Consider the following 20,668-nt stretch of genomic DNA (forward strand, 5'->3'; position numbering starts at 1 on the left):
TTATGAGATTTGCAGTCCAAATTCACACTACCTGGGTGGCCTGAAAAGGCTCAAGCCTGGTCAATTCAGGTCTGGTATTGCCCCCAGGCATCTGATGGAAGCAAGGTGAGGGAACCACCTTCATTCCAGACCTTAAAGAACTTCCACAGATGGAGTTCTAAGGAAAATAAGGAGTTCATAGTGCTCTGCAGCGGGAGAGGCCACAGCAGTGAGAGGTCCGCGTACCGCAAAAAAAAAAAAAAAAAAAAAAAGAAATGAAGGGCCTAAAAAATATGAGAACTAGTAATTGAGAGCAGGTAACTAGGCAATTGATAGAAATAAAAACTAAATAATTAAAACTTAGTGGATAGGTTTAACATTAGTTTAGACAAAGCTGAAGAGAGAATAGGGAAATGAAAGAAACAATTGAAGAAATTATCCAGAATTCCACTTAAAGAGACCAAGAAATTAAACTTATAAGAGACACATTAAGAGACATGGAAGATAAAATGAAAAGGTCTAGCATGCATGTAACCAGAGTCAAACAAGGAGAGGAGAGAATGGGTAGAATGATAGAAGGAAGAGAAAAAAGAATCTCAAGAATGATGAAAGACACCACTCTACAGGGTCAGAAAGTCCAGTGTATCCCGAGCTGGAAAAATTAAAAGAAATCTGCTCCCAAGCACCTAGTGAAACCCCAGAATACCAAAGACGAAGAAAATACCTTAAAAGCAGATTAGCTTTGAAGAGAAAATAGCTAAACCAGAATTCTATACCAAGAGAATTTATATTTGTCAAGAACAGAGACACGACAAAGAATCTTTCTGAAAAATAAAAACAGAGAGTTAGAACCACAGTAAAGGAAATTCTAAAAGATATATGTCAGATACGAGGATGTCTGATTACTGAATGAAAGTCTGAAATGCAAAATGAAGAGCAAAGAAATTGGTAAATATGTGGGTGCATATAAGTAAGCTGACTCTGTAAAATAATATTTTATTGGATTAAAAATACAGGTTAGAGCTAAGTAGCACAACAATAGCATATAAATTGGAAGGGTGGGTGATTATAATTCAACTGTTTAAGGTCCTTGGTTGTTCAGGAAAAGGATAAAAGTATTGGTTATATATATACACCAATACCAAAAGTATTGGTATATGTATATCTCATGAGTTATAAATACATATAAAATTTTCTAGTGTAGTCATTGAAAGAATAGAAATGAGCTTATAACTTCCAAACTAGTGGTTGGGGGTGGGGGAAGCCAGAATGAGAAAAAAAAATCATTAGTCTTAAAAAACATAGCAAAGAGGAGACAAAATAACATAGGAAAGCTGGGACAAATAAAGATGGTAGAAATAAATCCAAATGTATTAGTAATTACAGTGATTATAAATGGACAAAAATTATCAAATCAGATTAAACAAAAAGAATACAGATACATTGCCACTTATTAATGACATCTAATCATAACAGAAAAGTTGAAAGTTTACATTTAAAAAGATATATCAGGCAAATTCTGACATTCTGGAACCTTGATCCAATTTCAGGACCTGTAGTGGCTCAGCAGTGAGCTGCCTCCCATCCCTGAAAGTGCCAGACTATTTTCCATTCACCTTTAACTCCCAGGTTTAGCTCTTCAGGATTCCAGACCAACGTGTAGTTCTGCATCCAAGGTCTCAAGTTCCAGCTTTCATCCCCTGAACCCCACAGGCTGTCAGCAGCTGTGCTCAGCCTCACGGCTGCCTCTCCAGATTGACGGTTGCCTCTAAGACACCCCTCTGGACTTTAGTCTTACTCTCATCTTGGCTATGTTATCAGCTCTTGATGCATTGAGATTTCTCCCCTCTCCCCATATTTTGTGTAGCACTTTTATTCAGTGACTTCCTCAGGAAGGTTGATATGAATTGCCTAGTCCTCCATCACCAGAAGTGCATTTTCTCAGCGTCCACACAGTGGTTTTGTTTTGTTGTACTTTTAAATATTTTATTTATTTATTTTATTGACATACATACAATTGACATACAACAGTATATCAGTTTCAGAGATACAACATAATGATTCAATATTTGCATATTTTGCAAAATGATCACCACAATAAGTCTAATTAACATCCATGTTAACATCACCATGCACAGTTACACTTTTTTTTCCCCTGTGATGAGAACTTTTAAGATTTACTCTCTCAGCAGCTTTCAGATATACAATACAGTATTATTAACTATAGCACACAGTGTTTTTAAATGCATGTCTTATCGCCACCTAGATGAGCCTTTTGAATCTAAAGAATGACTTCTGCTAATTTTATATACTTCTTGATACCTCATAAAGCACTCTGAACAGTCAGTAAATTATTAAATGAACTTGAATTTGCTTTTGACTCTATTTGATACTGTTCAACACATGTTAAATATCAATAGATGAATATCTATCTAAATCAGGTATCTTCTGCCTAATACATATACTGATTGGTGTACTTTGGCAAAGGATGTTTTTCACAAAAATATAGGGAGAAACAGGTTTGTAAGTGCAAGATAATAAGATCACTGTCAACTTTGGGAATTTAACCTTAATAAGACACTTAGAATTTGTCAAATTTAGGATTTCTTAGGTTGAGTCAATCTGGATATTTACAAAGGAGAGAGGAGGCGGTGTTTATAAATTGAAACAGAATGCTGATTAAATATAGAGAAAGCATTTCCACTGGCTTCCTTATCTGAAGGTTTTTACTTTACTAACCGGGATGAAAGGGCATCCCCCCACCCCTTAGCTGGTCATGAAGTGTCTATTCCAGTGTTACCACTTCCTGTGGGTAATCAGTCAATACTGGTAAAATTCCATTCAACTGGTTTCTGTTCAGTAAAGTTACTTATACTACGCAAATGATACCTTACACTAAGATTGCTTTGCCCACATGATTGCATAAATTATTGAGTTCAGAATATTTTCTAATTCATACTGTAATTTTCTTTTGGACCCGAGGGTAATTTAGAAGTATGTTTCTTAATTTCCAATCATATAAGATTTTCTAATTATCTTCTTGCTCTTGATTTCTAGCGTAATCTATTTGATCAGAGGATAGACTCTGTGTGATTTCAGTCCTTAGAAATTTGTGAAGTTTTCATTATATGTTTTGTTTATGTGTTAAAATTATTTGCATTTAATATTCTATGCACATCCATTAGTTTGCTAGTCATATTATTATTGTCCAATGTTTCTGCATTCTTACTAATTACTTTGTTTTGTCAGTGCTGAAACGTGTGATAAAACCTACTTTGATTCTGAACTTGTCTACTTCTTGTTGTACCTTCCATTTTTGCTTCAAATATTTTGAGAATTTATTAGGCTTATTCAAGTTCCTAGTGTTTGAGTCACTTATCACTATGCAATGTCTTTATATTGCTTTTTGCCTTAAAGTCAGCTTTGCATGAATAAAAAAGTTAAAAGCAGCTTTTCTTTTGGCCAGGGCTTGCATGGTCTATCCTTTTCCCCCCTTTTACTTTCAACCTTTCCATATCCTTATGTTTCAAGTTTGTCCCTCATAAATAGCATATAGTTAGTTTTGTTGTTTATCCCTTCTGACCATCTTTGTCTTTCAAATAAATCATTTAGTTCATTTATTCTTTTTTTTTTAATAAGTTTATTATTTATTCTTGGCTGCGTTGGGTCTTCGTTGCTGTGTGCAGGCTTTCTCTAGTTGCGGCGAGCGGGGGCTACTCTTTGTTGTGATGCACGGGCTTCTCATTGTGGTGGCTTCCCTTGTTGCAGAGCACGGACTCTAGGCGTGCGGGCTTCAGTTGTTGTGACTCACAGGCTCTAGAGTGCAGGCTCAGTAGTTGTGGCGCATTGGCTTAGTTGCTCCGCACATGTGGAATTTTCCTAGACCAGGGCTTGAACCCGTGTACCCTGCGTTGGCAAGCGGATTCTCAACCACTGTGCCACCAGGGAAGCCCAGTTCATTTACTCTTAACGTAACTATCGTATGTTGTATTTAAATCAACCATCTCATTAGTGCTTTCTGTTTGTCTCTTGTATATTTCTTTTTCTTTGCTTCCTAACCTTTTTGATTGATTACTGTGGGCAAAAGGTAAACAAAATTCTCTTCCTCCTGCTTGATAACCTTGGTTAAATTTCTAGCTCTGTTCCCCTGTTAACCTAGTATGATGTATATCAACTATATTACTAGGCAACATCACTTAAGATAAAAATTATGCCTATTGGTAAATTGCACCTGTACTGGGAGAATGATAATTGTCTGGTGGGGATGACATACTTTCGGCTTCCTGAGTGTGATGACTCATGTATTAGGCATGTCCCTTTCAAGGACCCTGGAAGCTATGTCATTAGAGTTGTTACAAGAGATATTGAATCCTATGTGGCATGAGGCTTTTAAACCAAGGGCACTTCCCACATCTGTCTGATACGGACCTCATCTTACTGTGCCCGAGCTATTACCTGACTGCGGTGTGGGCTGCTGCACGACCTTGACATGCCTGCTGGCAAACCATGTTCTTGTCCTCCTGGGTAGACTCCTGCCAAGTGCGGGCTGTAAGTCTTTTGAGTCAGAATGTTTAGTTAAACCTAGGGAGGCATCCTTTCCTTGCACTGCCGCCCCACCACACACACTACAACTCAGTATTGCAATGATTTTTTATTACTACATTTATTCACGTTATTATTTTGGAAGATTTACATTATAATATTGTTTTGGTGGTTACTCAAGTTATTACAGTGTCATTCTGGATTATAGAAATCTAATCTTATTTGGTGCTTTTATCTCCTTCCTGGACAATGCAAGGTCCATAAAACATCTTAATTCCATTTGTCTTCCTCCCAGCTTATGCGCTCTTTTGGTCATGTACTTATAAATATTTATTTTATATATATATATAGCCAGTAAGATGATGACATCATCATCATCATTATTATTACTACTAGGAATAGTCAATATCTGTTTAGATTTACTCATTTATTACTTCTTTTTTCCTCTTTCTATATCACCGAGCTTCCTCTTGGACCATTCTTCTTCTGCCTGAACTTCATCCTGTTATATCTGAGGCCTGATGTTGACAAATTCTGGAAATATTTTATGCCGTTTCCCTTCTTGAAGAACGTTTTTGCTGGGTGTGAAATTCTACATTGGCAGTTCTTTAAGCATTTCACAGACAATACTCATCTGTCTTCTGGATTCCATATTTTTTTTTGAGAAGTCAGCTGTCAGTCTATTTGTTGCTCCTTTAGGTAGTCAGCCTTTTTTCTTCTGGCTGCCCTTCTTTGGTTTTCAGAAGTTTAACTGATGTACCTAGGTGTACATTTTTCTTTTTAAATCTTGCTTGCAGTTTGTAGGACTTCTTCAGTTTGTTACAACTTAATTGTTTTTCATCAGTTTTACAAAGCTCTTGGCTATTAGCTCTTCAAATATTGCTTCTGCCCCTTCTGTCTCCTCCCTTTGGGACTCTAGTTACTTAGACCACTTTACAGTGTCTTGTGTGCCTCTTAACCTCTCTTCTTTATTTTCCATCTCCATGATCCATTCTGGGAAAATTCTTCTCACCTTCCTTCTAGTTCACTAATTTTTTTCTTCACCAATTTCTAATCTACTCTTCTGCTGATCCACTGAGTTCTTAATTTCCATTATTGTATTTTTAAGTCCTAGGTTTTCCACTTGGTTTGGTTCTTTTTTGTAGTTTCTCGTTCTCTAAAAAAATTCTCAGTATTGTCTTTTGTCATCTTGAACATGCTAAGCATAGTTGTTTTAATATTTCTATCTGATAACTCCAATATCTGGACCCTTACAGATCTTTTTATTTTGTATGCTGTTTTGCTATTTCTAATTCATGTTATCTTGGCTCCTTATATATCTGGTTAACTTTTATTTTGTTCCAAACATTATATTTGCAAAACTGTTTATAGATATAATTGGAGGCCCAAGTTTATGTAATCTTTCTCTAGGGAAGATTTATCTTTGCTCCTTTTAGGCACGTAAAAGCACTGATATTCCAAAGAAGCTATTCCAGTTTGAAGGACTGAAATGATTCAAAGCTGAAAGGAACACTTAGTATGTACCAGGGCTGTGCCAATTATTTTACATTCTTCAACAATGCATTTTTACCACAGCTTCTGCCTCTTTCTATTAAATTACTCCTTCTGTTACTTTTAATCATGTTTCTGTAAATACACAAAAACTTGATGTTTACATGTCTCAATTGTTTACACCCTAGTTTTACCCCCTTTCTACTATTCCTGATGAGTCCTAAAATATAATAATACAAAATTTTAACTGGATGCCTGAGAGTTTCCAGGCATTTAATTGAAGGGAAATTTAAGTTGAAGGGAAAGGAAGAATTTTTTTATAAGTCTATGCCTGAGAAATGAGAGTCACAGAGCTTAATTTGACACAGCTAACACTAATGACACGTCAATGTCTTTAGTCCGGGATTTTTCTCCAGTGAAACTTATCATTTGCCGATTCATTTCTTTAGGAACCATATTATGTACGTTGCATCAAACCCAACGACAAGAAGTCCCCACAGATCTTTGACGATGAACGCTGCCGGCATCAAGTAGAGTATCTTGGACTCCTGGAAAATGTGAGGGTGCGTCGGGCAGGATTCGCCTTCCGCCAGACCTATGAAAAGTTTCTTCACAGGTGAGAATAGACTAAACAAGGAAACCTGCTAGCACACTGAGAATTATGGAGTCCTCTCCATGTTTAACCGTGCATCAGCTCCTGTCAGACAATCTGAATGTTTGTTGAATGAACAGAAGACATGAGGAAACTGCAACTGTGAAAGACCTTCCCAGAATCGGCAGGAGTCCCCTCGAGTCTGTGGTTTACGGACCATGAGGAAAAATTTTATTCTTCATGGGGAAAATGGGGGCATGTAGTATAGGAGAGTAAACAAGGATTTGGAGTCACAGCTGGGTTGGAATCCTGGCTATGCTACTCATTTGCTGCACGACCTTGAGCTAGAAATTTAGCTTCTTTGACTCTCCTTCTGCATCTATAAAATGAGTATAGTAACACTACCTCATAAGCCTTTTGTTGTGAGGATTAAATTAACCAAAGTAAAAAGGCTACGTGCCTGGCACATAATAGATGTTCAATTAATGCTGCTTAGCATTACCAATATTGCTAACTATAATAATAACAAAGTATTAAGTAGTTAATCATGGAGGCCCTAAAATTAGTCTACCTGATTGAATCCTGGCTTTGCCATTTCTTAGCTTTTTGACCTTAGACAAATCATATAACCTTTCCATGCCTCAGGTTCCTATGTATAAAATGGGGGAAATTAATTAATTTTTTTAAATGGGAATAATAATGGTAACTACCTGGTAGGGCTGCTGGGGGATGAAGTAATATATGTGAAGTACTTAGAATGGTACCTGGCATATAGTAATCACTCAATAAGTGTAAGGTATCATTGCCATTGTTATTTATTGTTACTAACAATAATGATAGTTGACACCTGGTATCATAAAAATAGTGTTTTAAATTCCATCTATTCATCTATTTTAAAATATTTATTGAGCATTTCCTATGTTGTAGATTGCAGATTCCACAAAATATGAATAAACAAATACATAAAATATTGATCGGTGAGAAGAGTCTCTAAGGAGATAATAATGGCAGGAAGGGGTCAGCCATACAAAGGTCAAAGAAAAGAGCAGGTGAAGCAGAGGAAACAGCAGAGAAAAGTCTCTCTTGCAATAATAAGTGGTGTTTTAGGTACCAAACATCATCCAGTGTGGTTGGAGGATGCTGAGTGACAGGGCAGTGGTGTAGCATGAGATCAGAGATGGACATAGGCCAGATCATTTTGAATGTTGTAATCCAGACTAAACAGTTCAGATTTTGGCTAAGTGTGGTGGAAAACCACTGGTGGATTTTATGCAGGGAGCAACCCAGTCTTATGGATGTCTTAAGATATCACTGTGGCTGCTGTGTGAATAGGAAGCAAGGAGACATTTAGAGATGCTATTGCAGGAATCCAGGAGAGGCAGCTCAACGAGAGTGCCTTGAACAAGGAATTATTGTAGATCCAAGAGTAGTGGACTGATTCAGGGTATGTTTTGTGGAAAGGTGGACTAGACTTGCTCGTGGATTGGCGTAATGAGAGAGTAGTAGAGAGAGATGAAGGGTAACAAGTAGATTCTGGCTGGAGCATCTGGGTAAGCATGGTACCATTTGCTGAGGTGAGAAAGATGGGGGAAGAGAAGCTTGAGGAGGAGGACATGAAACTGGGGCAAAGATGGAATCAAGGTTGTCTCCTGACTGTGTTAGGTTTGAAATGGCTACTAAATGTCTAGGTAGAAATACTAAGTAAGTTCTTAGCCATACAAATCTGGAGTTCTGGGAAGAGTCCAGGCTGGAAATAGAAATTTTGGAGTTATTGGTATACAGATTGTATGTAAAGTCTTGGAACTGGATAGAAAAGAGGAGGAGGCCCATGCCAACATTTAGCTTTGTGGTCTGACATGAAAGAACGAGCAAAGAGAGAGAAGAAGCAACCAAGAAGCTAGAAGAAATATCAGAAGAGGGTTATGTCACAGAAGCCAAGAGAAGATGGCATTTCAAGAAGAAAAGTACAGTTATCATATTAAATGTTGCTGTGCCATCAAGTAAGATAAAAGCAGGAGCTTAACCATTAGACTAGGCAACATAGAGGTCAAAGGAGAAAAGGCTGGACAGAGCCCCATTTGAGCAGGATGGGGAAGTGAAGTGAGAAATTGGATGTCTCTGGACAACTCAAGAATGTGTGCTACGAATGAGAGCAGAGAAAACTAGAAGCAGCAGCCAGAGTGGAATGTGAGGTCAAGGAGATACTAGAAAATGTTTGTATGCAGGTAGGGATGATTCAGAACAGAGGGAGAAACCAGCGACACAGGAGAGAGGGAGATAATTGTAATAACATCCTTGAGAAGGCAAGGAATGAAATCCCAAGCACAAGTGGAAGGTTTGTCAGCTTTAGATGGGAGCAGGGATGCTTCACCCTTAGCAACAGGATGAAAGGCAGAGAATATGAATACAGATGCAGGAAACCTCGAAGCTTGGCTGATGGCAAAGATGAAGATGCTGCTATCTGATTGCTTCCATTTCCTCAATAAAGTATGAGGCAAGGTCATGAGCTGAGAGTGAAGATTAGGAGATGTGGTGTAGGAGGTTGGAGGGGAAATGAAAATACTCATTTTGGAGAGTGGGAAAGCATAGGTGTGTATAGTAGTTTTGCTGCTAGGAAGATCTGAGCGCCCACTTGACATTTGAGGTTATAAGTGTAGAGTGACACCACCGAGCACTGTCTGTTGTTCTCCACCAGTGTTCAGCTACTTGTGTGAAGAAGTGAAAGGGGGGCTTCCCTGGTGGCACAGTGGTCGAGAGTCCGCCTGCCGATGCAGGGGACACGGGTTCGTGCCCCGGTCCGGGAAGATCCCACGTGCCGCAGAGCGGCTGGGCCCGTGAGCCATGGCCGCTGAGCCTGCGTGTCCAGAGCCTGTGCTCCACAACGGGAGAGGCCACAACAGTGAGAGGCCCGCGTAACAAAAAAAAAAAAGAAAGAAAAAAGAAGTGAAAGGGATTTACACTAATTGGAGACTCTTGGAATGAATAAAACTTTATAGCAGAATAGCCTAGAAAATGGAAACAGTTTTTTTGTTTGTTTGTTTGTTTTTTACGGTATGCGGGCCTCTCACTGTTGTGGCCTCTCCCGTTGCGGAGCACAGGCTCGGGACGCGCAGGCTCAGCGGCCATGGCTCACGGGCCCAGCCGCTCCGCGGCATGTGGGATCTTCCCGGACCGGGGCACGAACCCGTGTCCCCTGCATCGGCAGGCGGACTCTCGACCACTGCGCCACCAGGGAAGCCCTGGAAACAGTTTTATACTGATCAAAAGGTTATGCTCAAAACTGATCATTTTCCTTACTGAAATCATACTGTTCTTGAAACTTGGTTTTTTTTTAATTGAGGCTGTAGAGTAGGAGTGTTGTCATGAGTAGAGATGTGTTCATTCTGAGTCTTGACTTCAAACAGTGTCAAATTATATTAATAGGAAGATTGTTAGTCCCTTGTCATTACTCAGAATTCTAGCAATTACTCAATTGTAGTATTGATTTTTGTGTTGTCACGTATATAAGATCAGCAGAAGTTGAATATTAGAATGAGCAGGGTGGGAATGGGTAACTATAGGATGGGGCTGAACTAAAAGTATATTTACCTAAAATATATATTTATCTAACTAAAAATATACGATCATGACACCATGATAATAGAAGCCATGGAAAGAAGTTGAAATTAGAGAATAAGCAAGCTCGACCTGGAGGGACAAGGACTTTGCAAGTGCGTGTCCTCACTCATAATCTCTCTATGCACCTATTTTACTTTCAACTCAAGATGTTTGGTGTGTTTTTTGGCATGAAAGACATGCTATGAGGATTGGATTCTGTTTTCTAATGCTCATGTAAAAATAGAAAAGATTAAAAAGAACCTATGAATTTCAAATATGATGGTCTTAGGAGTACGAGCTTAAATCTCCAGTTCCCACTCCAGAACATCCCCCAATAATATGAAATACGTGTATTTAAAGCCACGTTAACGCATAGCCGCACTATGGAATCAAAAGGGGGATTCTCAGTGAACCTGAAAGATGTGAATCACTCCTAAATACAGTATGAAACAGACATGAAGGCCCAGGAGTAAGCCGAGGTCACAGTTTGAAGGAAAGACTGCCTTGTGAGGCTTGAGCTGCCATTCAGGAAGCATCTCAGCTACTGTGCTGGAGTTTACCCAGCTGCCGCAGCGGGAGGTTAATGGCCAGTGCAAGTAACCACCTCAGCAACTGTAACGTAGACATCGTAGGTATATTGGCCAAGATAGCCACCTAACAAGAGGCCAACGAAGGCCAAGATGTACACGTACGTAGAAGGACTCTGGGAAAGGAGACGAGATAACAGTTAAACATCTGAGAAAGGCCAGACCAATGAAAAGGAGACAGTAAGCTCAACAAATAAAAAACCTCACCCCCAAGGGACCAGAGCAAGGAGTGAAAGACATTAGAATAAACCTATTTCATATTCTCCAAGAGATAAAGGAGAGAATTATGGTCCTAAAATAGGAGTACAAAGTTAGAAACAAGAACAGGTAGTTATTAAAAAGAACTGATTAGAGATTTAGAAAATGAAAACCAGATCAAGCACAATGAAAGAGTGAATTGTCCATCAGTAGAAGGAATCGGCAATTTGTAGTGTCATCATACAGTGGTTACTAAGCAGCGTTAAAGAGAATGAATGGCTAATACAGCAACAACATGGATGCATAAAACATTAGGCTGAAAAGGAGTCGCCAAAGAGTAATTTCTTCTTGATGCTGCCATTTACACGAAGTTTAAGAACAGATAGAAATCAGAGCAGTGCTTTGCTCTGGGTTGGGGGTTGACTGGAAAGGGAGAAGGGCAATGGGGGAACTCTTTGAGATTTTGGAGATGATCTGTATCTTGATTGGCATGTCAGTTCTATGGGTGTACACACTTTTCAAACTTACTGATTCGTGTACTTAAATGTGTGCATTTTACTATGCATAAAGTTTACCACAATTAGAAAAATTTTTTTCTTGACTAAACTTCCTGTAAACAACTTAAGTGAGCTAGAAGATCGAGCTGAAGACTTCTTCCAGGCCTCATCACAAAGAAAGAGAGATGGGAAGTACTCAAGGAAAGTCAAGCTGCGTATAAGGTTGATCCAGGAGAGCCAGAAGCCATCTAACTGGAGCTCCAGAAGGAAAGAGGAGTCTAGGGGTCAGAATGAAAGAATACACTGAGTGTAAAACATACGAAGTTTTTTAAGGAAACTTAAGTACATTATGTTCACTTTCAGAATGTTAGACATAAATAAAAATGCTTAGAGCTCCCAAGAAGAAAGGCAAACTACCTATGAGGGAATGAGACTCATACTGACATCAGACTTCTCGTCAGCAACAGTCGGTGTAAACAGACAAAGGAGCAGTATCTTCACAGTGAAGGGGAGTGAAGTTTATGCTTAGAATTTTATTCCATGCCAAGTTATCATTCAAGAGTGTGGGCAAAATAAAAACGTTTTCTGACGTGTATAGGCTCAGAAAGTTTACTATTCTGAGAGGGTCATAGACCCTCTGAAAAATCTCTAGAGGGTATACTTTAGCAAAAGGGAGAATAAATGCAGGAGGAAGATATGGAATGCAAAAAGGCAACATTGAACAAATAAGTAGGTAAAACTTTTTGTGAAATCTGAACAAGTATTGATTGTAAGGAGGAAAAAGAAGTCTGTAGTAATCATTTGCAACAAAAAATAGTAGTGAGAAATATAGAGAAGTAAAGACTTTTGTACTCCTTATGGGAAGAATATAGATGTTAATGAACTAGACAGGAAAAAGTATGTATTTTTACATAAATAAATTTGTACATATTTAATTTTTCAGAATGATAATAATAACAGTGCTGACATTGTGAAGTGCTCACACCATATGTACCCGGCACTGTTTTAAACAGTCTGCATGTAGTCTGTTCCTAAAGCCGACAACCAGATGAGAGCGTGTTACCGCCATTTTATGCAGATGAGGAAACCGAGACACACGAAGGTTAAGGAACTTGCCTCAGGTCCCGGAGCCAAGTAGTGGTGTAGCCGTGTCTGAACTCAGGCAGTTGGCTTCTGAACCTATCGTCTTTAACAGTGCACCGCCTCACAACTGAATGTGCGGCTTTATCAGAGGAAGGAATAAAATGGCATAAAGAAAACTCAGTCTGCCTGAGAGAAAATAGGGTAAAAAGCAACAAAGAGAAAGCACAATTAATAGAAAACATTAAATGAGAAGTTGAGAAAATTGAAACATATTAATAATCACAATAAAAGTGTCAAACTTGCCCTTTAAAAGACAGAATTGTGGAAAGACTGAAGTCTCTCCAGTTGATGACTATCTAAGTCGAGATTAGGTCCTCTCTACTAGAGTCGTCTAGGAAGAGTGCTGGATGAGATGGTGGGATGTGCCTCTGGGAAGATGGCCTATCCCTCCTCTGCAGGCTGTGTTTATCTGCCACTTTACATAAAATGAGTTTGTTCACATTGAAAAACTGACATTTTATTTTAATGTCATACTGATTGAACTAATTAACAGTGGGACATGGGGTAGGATGGAAGGTGTGTAGGACATTGAATGAATGTTTTCAGTCCTGGTGGGAGAAAAAGTAATATTTTCTGCAATGAGTTTGTGCTTTTAGATTCTGCAGATTTTTTGTAAGCTAGCTGTGAACCTAAATTTCTACTTGTCACTTTCATTTTCATTCTTTTATTGAAAAAGAGAGAGAAGGATTTTAAATGTACTGATAACCTTAAAAGCTGCTGAAGTCTTTCAGGGAGGTAAAACGGGTTGTCAGGAAGCAGCTGAATTTAGCTTTTTAATTTGCAAGTTCAGGATGCTGGTTTGCTGAAGAACTTGGGGCATGCCCTTGACCGTCAGGAAGAAGGGAAGGGCGCCGTTACCCTGATGTGTTAGCTGAGCAGTGTGGCAGTTGGATTGCTTCTAGTTTCTGCAACACGCCTAAAACTTTAAACAAATGCCATTACTCCCTGTTGACTCTTATTCTATCGATAGTTCTATAATGAATTTGGAAGTTTTTAGATTTTATTTCCTTTTTTCACGTGACGTCACTTAATATTACCTTTCTCTTCATATTAGAACTCTTTGGTTTCTGTTTCTGTCTCTATCTGGCAAGTGACTAGACTTTTAAATGTATTTTCTTCCATTCTTTCATATCTCGTTCCTCATTGTATGGTGGACAACACGATAGGCACATGGCGTGTAGCGGGGAACAAAACAAAATCCCTGCCTTCGTGGTACCCATAGACTGACATTCAACAGACAAACACACAAATCAATATGATTACAAACTGTGATGAATGGTGTGAGGAAAAGAAACCCATCTGGCTGCCCTAGAGAGGAATAATGGGGGTGAGGGTTGATGGTTGTTGAAGGAGAATCAAAAACAGACTATGAGGAGTCTCAGCCTTTCAAAGAGTAGATTAAAAAGCATTCCAGGCAATGGGAACAGCATATGCAAAGTCTCCAAAGCAAGAAAGAGGCAGCCGCATTACAGGACCCTAAAGAAGGCCAAGGCGACTGGAGTAGAATAATGAAAGCAGGAGTAAAAGATAAAGATGAGGTGAGGCTCTTTGGAATACTACTCTGGCTGCTAAATACGCAGAATGGGTTGAAGAGGAAATGGAAAACAATTTAGGAGTCTACTGTAGTCAACTTGATGGTGGCGTATATTGTAGCAGTAAAGATGAGAATAGTTGAATTTTAAATATATTTTGGAGGTGGAGTCAATAGACCTGATGATGGATTAGAAGGAATGATAGAGAAGAGAAGGGATCAAATATGACTCCCAGGATTCTGGCTTTAGTAACTGAGGACATTGAGGTAGGAAGGACTGAAAGAGGAATTTAAGACACCTTTAGGTCTATATAGGCATTGGATATGTGAGTCTGAAGCTCAGAACTGAGAACTGGGCTTGGGATAGTAAATGCATGAGTTGAAAAACAAAGTGGATGGAATAGATGAAGCGATGTGGGAGGTTGTACATAGAGAGAAGGGGGCCTGATATGAGCTCTGGGACACTCCAACATTTGGGGGTCCAGGAATGAGGAGTTGCCAGAAAATGAGATTGAGAAGAGATATCCAGAGAGACAGAAGGAAGCTAGGGAGAGTGTGCTGTTGTGGAAGCTAAGATGGAAATCAGGAAAAGAGAGAGACATCAAGAAGAAGGGATCAGATGCCCCTTAGATACATAGCATCTTAACCAGAAATGTATAAAGCCCTAGGAGAAGAACATGAAGACTCCTGAAAGGCACGAAAGTAGACTTGAACTAATGGAATGATACCCCTTGTTCTTGGATAGGACAACTCAACGTCAAAGCTAAATTTAATGAATTTAACATGGGAACCCAATAAAAATACCAGAAAGGATTCTTTTGTTTTGTGATTGTTTTTCCCTGGAACTATGCAAATTGTCTCTAAAGTTCATATAGAAAAATGAACACATAGGAATATCTAGAAATACCTTTAAAAAGGAAAAGAAGGAGAAAAGACCACCAGATATTAAAATATACTTATAACATCTATAATTAGACATTTGCAGTACTGATGGGGCCGAGGGACAGACAAAGCAATGAAACAGACCAGAAAGCTCAGAAATGAACGGAAGTACATATGAAAGTTTAGCATATGATAAAATGGCATATATTAAATCGGAGGGAGAAAGACAGATGTGTTAGTAAATAATATCGGAAATAGCCTTTTGTCAAAAGTTGGATCTGTATCGAAATAAACTCCAAAGGGACCAGAGATCTAAACGTAAAATGTGAAAACATATAAGTACTGGAAGAACCCGTAGGTGAATTACTCTGTAACCTGAATGTGAGGAAAACCTTTCTCGCTGTGTCTTAAGGTTAAGATGCAGTATGTGAAAAACATTACTAAATTTGACTACATGGATTAAACAACTTTGCACCAAGGGTGGAGGAGAAGTACTGCAGTAGGCAGCCTTCTAAGCTGGTCCCAGTGATCCCCACCTACTGGTATTCATGCCTGTGTAATCCCCTTCCTGTGAGTGTGGGCTGGCCCTAGTGAATTGCTTCTAGCAAAATGGAATGTGTCAAAAGTGATGGGATGTCGCTCGTGAGATTAGGCTACAAAAGGCTGAGACTCTGTGACTACTGTCTTACTCACGGTCACCCTCACACTAACCTATGAGAGGGCCACGTACTGAGGAACTGTTGGCTGCTTGTATGTAGAATTGCAAATGATCTGTGTATTGACCTTATGTGCAGAACTGTGCTTAGTTTTCTTTTAGCGATGATACTTTATCTGAAGATCTGCTTGATGTCCTTTGAAGCGAGTCATATTGTTCATAAGTGATGTTTTGTTCCTTCCCCAGTCATTTACCTGTTCAAAAACCCATGACAGAGGCATCCTTTTCTTGTTTCTATTTGTAAAGACAATGCTTCCAAGGTTGCCACATTACAAATAATATTTGCTGCAAGTTTTTGGCAAATAGCTTTTATTAAATTAAGGAATACCCTTCTAATCCTTGTTTAGTGAGTGTTGTATTTTATTGAAGGAGTGTTGTACTTTATTGAAGCCTTTTTCTATGACTCTTATCAGGCTAATGAAACTCACCCCTATTCCTAGTTTGCTCAGAAGTTTTTTTTTCTTTCTTTCTATGAAGCATCTTGAATTTTATTGGATAGCTTTTCTGCATCTATTGATACCACATGGTTTTTCTCCCTTAACCCGTGCCCTGTTCTTTTTTTCATCCAGGTACAAAATGATCTCTGAATTCACCTGGCCCAACCATGACCTCCCTTCAGACAAAGAGGCTGTCAAGAAACTGATTAAACATTGTGGCTTTCAGGATGATGTAGCTTATGGGAAGACCAAAATTTTCATTCGAACACCCCAAACATTGTTTACCTTGGAAGAGCTCCGTGCCCAGATGCTCGTAAGGATTGTCCTCTTTCTACAAAAGGTAATTTAATATTTTACATATAAGGATAAGGCCTTACTTTTATGTTCTTAAAGATGAGTTGAATGTTTTCTTTGATTCAAGAAATGTTCACGATGGTATACTTTTTGGCATCTATGCATATCTTAAGAGTGTTTTCTGTTGACTCCACACATGGAAAACTTACTGGGCTGCGTGAACTCAAAATTATTTTATCCTCAAAGCTCTGAAGCTATTCTGTCTTCTGGTATTTAGAAACAGAGAGATGTCTGAAGCAGTCTGGTTTTTGTCTCTTGCAGTTAACTGAGTTGTTTCCCTCAGCTTAACTGCATAAAGGACTTTTTCTATCTTATAATTTACAAGCTTGGCCAGCCTGTGTGCGACCACCTCCCTCACCCATCACGACCCACCGCCAGCACTTGCCAAGGTGTGCGGTGCTGACTCAGCTGTCCTCGTAAGACCGTGGTACCTGTCATCACTGATCTGTGCAGGGCCCCTTCTCATTTCATTCAGTCACTCAGGTATTTCTTTTTATCCCTCTTACCCATTTCCATACCTTCTGATTGAACCATTTTAATGTAAAAAAATTATGTATGCATATAAAAAGAAATCGTGTTCCTCTAGGAGAATGTCCTTGGGACATCCATCAGGGGAAAGGTGGCTGGGTCATTGGGTATACGTAGACCTAATTGGCGTAAGTAGTGCCAGGCTCCTCTCCAAAATGTCTGCCAGTTTGCACATCACCAGTTTGTATGTAGAGGTTACTATGTGCCCACATCCTTAGCAGTATCATCCAGGTACCTAAATTTTGCCAGACTAGTAAGTATAATGATATCTCATTGTTGTTCTACTTCCTGTTTCTCTGATTACCATTGAATTTGAGCATCTCATTAAATGCTTGTTTGCTTTTTGGGGTTTCCTGTAAACTGCCTGTTCATATCTTTTATCCATTTTTCTACTGTAATTGGTATCATTTTCTTGTTGATTAGCAGGAATTCCTTGACTATTGTAGACATTAATCTCTATTCACTTTAGATACCATACATATATTCTCCTGTTCTGTCGGCATTCTAATGTGCTTTGTTGAAGAGAATCCTTAATTTTGACATAATCAAGTTCTTTGATTCTTTTTTTTTTTTTTTTGGCCTTATATTTTGTGCCTTGGAATTTTATTTAAGAGGGCTTTCCTTGTATCTAGGTCACAAAGGTACTATCCTATGTTTTCTTCTATGAACTGTATAGTTTTACCTTTCACATTTAGGTCTTTAATCCATTCAGAATCCATCTATGTATGTGGTTCTCTCTAGGAAACCAATTTCACTTTCTTCTATATGGTGAGCAAGTTTTCTCAATACCATCTAAATACTAAATAATCTGTTGTTTCCCTATTGATTTGTGGCGCCACTTCTATTATGTATGAAGTTTATATATATATATATATATATATACATATACATATATATGTATTCTGTTTCTGAGTGCTCTATTCTGTTCCATTTCTGTATCTGCCTCTTTTCGTACTACTGCCACGTAGTTTTTATTGTAGTATGTTTTAGTATATGGTAGGAAAAGTCCATCTTCTCTACTCTTCTTTATTGAGGTTGATTATTCTATACATAGACCTTTATTCTGTAATATAAATTTTAATCTGTTTATTGAGTTCTTTAAATTCGACAATACTCTTTATTAGGATTGCATCGAATATATAGGTTATTTAATTTTAAAGGATTAACGTTTTTATAATATTAAATCATCTTAAGAGTATTGAATAAGCTTATTTAAATCATTTTATTGACTTTTAGACTTAGGTCTTAAGAACTCATAGTTAATTCCTAGATATTTTATTGTTTTTGTAGCTGCTGTGCTTTTATTATTGTGTTTTTATTATATTTTCTACGTGTCAATGTTGGTATAGAGAAGTAATATTGGCTTATGTTGGTTTAACTGTATCCAGAATGAAACGTTTCTTGATTCACATTTGCTGATTCTATTAGTTTTTCTGGGTAAAAGATTATATCATGTGCAGATTATAAAAGTTCCCTTCCAATTGCCAAGATGTTTCTGAGTGTTGGTCTCGTTCATTTATTTTTCCTAGAACTCAGGAAAACTTTTGGAGTGGAATACTAAATTCTGTTTCATCTTAGAACAGTTTCCTTCTATTAATTGTTTTTTTTTAATACTGCTTTTACTCCGTTCTGTTTTCTTTCTCAAGACAGCTTGTAAATTTGCAAGGTGAATCTCTGTTTTTTGTCTGCTGTAGTGAGTTATTTTCATGCATCTGTTCTACTGTATATTCAAATCCTTACTTTTGATCTTCCCTACTTACCAGTGGGAGTTTTTGTTGTTGCAGATCTGATACTTTGTCTTTCTTCTTCATACCTATCCAAGACACTGACCAGACTCAGGGCTTGGCCTCTCAGTTTGGTTGGGACAGTCCTGGTTTCTGACTGTGGTCTGTTGTAAATATTAGTAGGAAACCTTTCACTCTCAAAGTGTCCCAGCATGGGTAACAAATGATACAATAGTCACCCTACCATGAACTCACTTTCTTTCCACTTGTTGGCTGGTAGAATCCTCTTCTTAAATCTACATCGGCATTTTGTTTACTTCTTTCACAACTGTCAGTGTCCCACAGACTTTCACCTATTGCAGCTCTGTCAGCCAAAGATGGGGCCCACCCTGTCCCTCCCCACCCCAGGGCCCAGCTCTTACAGAAAAGGTTGAATTCCAGATATACACGCCTACTAGGACTCGTCCTTTCTCAGTCCTCTCTGCAGCACCTCTGCTTGCTTTCTGGTGAGAAATTACAATTTCTACCTAGAAAAGAGAGATTCTAAAAGACGAGGGATGGCTGCTTCAAAAACTATCACCTGCGCCCTGGAGGGAAAGCTGTCCAGTCTTCTCTGTGGTGTAGATCTTGCGTTTCTTAACCATAAGGCAGTGAGTAGGGTATGACCTCCCTCTAAATTCTCAAGCAGACCATCCTAGAGCACGGTATACGTGATCTACTCATTATGTTCTTCGAACCAACTCCACAGGCCATAAAATTAGTGAGAATTTCAGTTTCTGGGAAGAGGTCATCAGTCACCTAACTTTCCATGTGACGTGTTTTCAATTTTTGTGTTTCCTTATGGGAATGTAGTGTGAAGCTGTAGAGGCAGCATCAGGAGATGCTAATTTAAACAAGACTCCCCAACAATTGATTTTTTTTAATTTCCTTTTTAAATAAAAATTAGCTTTGTCTTTTTTATTATATAATTAAAGTGCACTCATTGTAAAAACAGATTCAAACCATAATGAAAAGTATAAGGAAATCCATGGGAAACCACCTAAAATCCCACCATCCAAAGGTAACACACCAAGTGTGTGAATTTTTTCCATTCTTATCAGTGAGAAATGCTACCTCGTTTCTACTATTTCATTTTTTATTTTCATGACTACTAGCAAGGGTGTGTTTATTGGATTGCTTCCTCTGTTACTCATTTTTATCAGTGGCCCGTTTTTCTGGGATTGTTTGCCTTTTCCTTAGGAATTTCTGGGAGCCATTATCTTTATGTGTTGCAGCTATTTTTCCCAAGCTGTCATTTGTCATTTGATTCTGTTCATGGTATACTCTTTGATGTGAATTTTTTTCACTGAATGTAATGAAATATGTCCTTTCCTTTATAGTTTTTGAGTTTCTTCCAGAAAAAAAGTATAGATCTGGGATTTCGTTTTGTACATGGTGTGATGTAAGGGTCCAACTCTATTTTGTTCCAGGTATTCCATTTATTTAAAAAATTCCTCTCTTTTTTCCAATTTAAATTGAAAGTCCACCTTTGTCTAATGTCAAATGCCCATATATGCTTGAATCTATTTCAGGACTCACTATTTTGTTCCATGGTCAGTTCCTATGCCAGAATCATCCTGCGTTTATTATGGTACATCTTAATAGCTTTTAACATGTGAGGGCGTGGCTTTCAGTACCTGTTCTGTGCCTTAGTAGAGATTCAGTGTCGAGTTGGAAGAATCAGTGATGTTGCCTAAAACCAGGGCCTCCAAAATGAATTGTTCTTAAAGGAATAAGCTGTATAACCACAAAGATTGCAGAGGAGATACAGACTATGTTGCTTTCTGATTCGTAAAAAAATTTCTAGTTCTCCGCTGTCACCATCTAAATCA

At 38.4% G+C, this 20,668-nt stretch overlaps 1 protein-coding gene across 1 annotated transcript in view; it reads left to right on the forward strand.

The window, feature by feature from the left end:
- MYO1D (myosin ID) overlaps positions 1-20,668 on the forward strand; it is a 341,349-nt gene that overhangs the window by 138,721 nt on the left and 181,960 nt on the right. Inside the window, exons 15-16 of the mRNA XM_065896475.1 lie at positions 6,462-6,628; positions 16,324-16,531. Of these exons, the coding sequence (XP_065752547.1) occupies positions 6,462-6,628; positions 16,324-16,531 (375 nt within the window). The remainder of the gene's footprint in view (positions 1-6,461; positions 6,629-16,323; positions 16,532-20,668) is intronic.

This window comes from Phocoena phocoena, chromosome 19 (assembly GCF_963924675.1).
Source record: "Phocoena phocoena chromosome 19, mPhoPho1.1, whole genome shotgun sequence".
In the NCBI taxonomy this organism is placed as follows: Eukaryota; Metazoa; Chordata; class Mammalia; order Artiodactyla; family Phocoenidae; genus Phocoena; species Phocoena phocoena.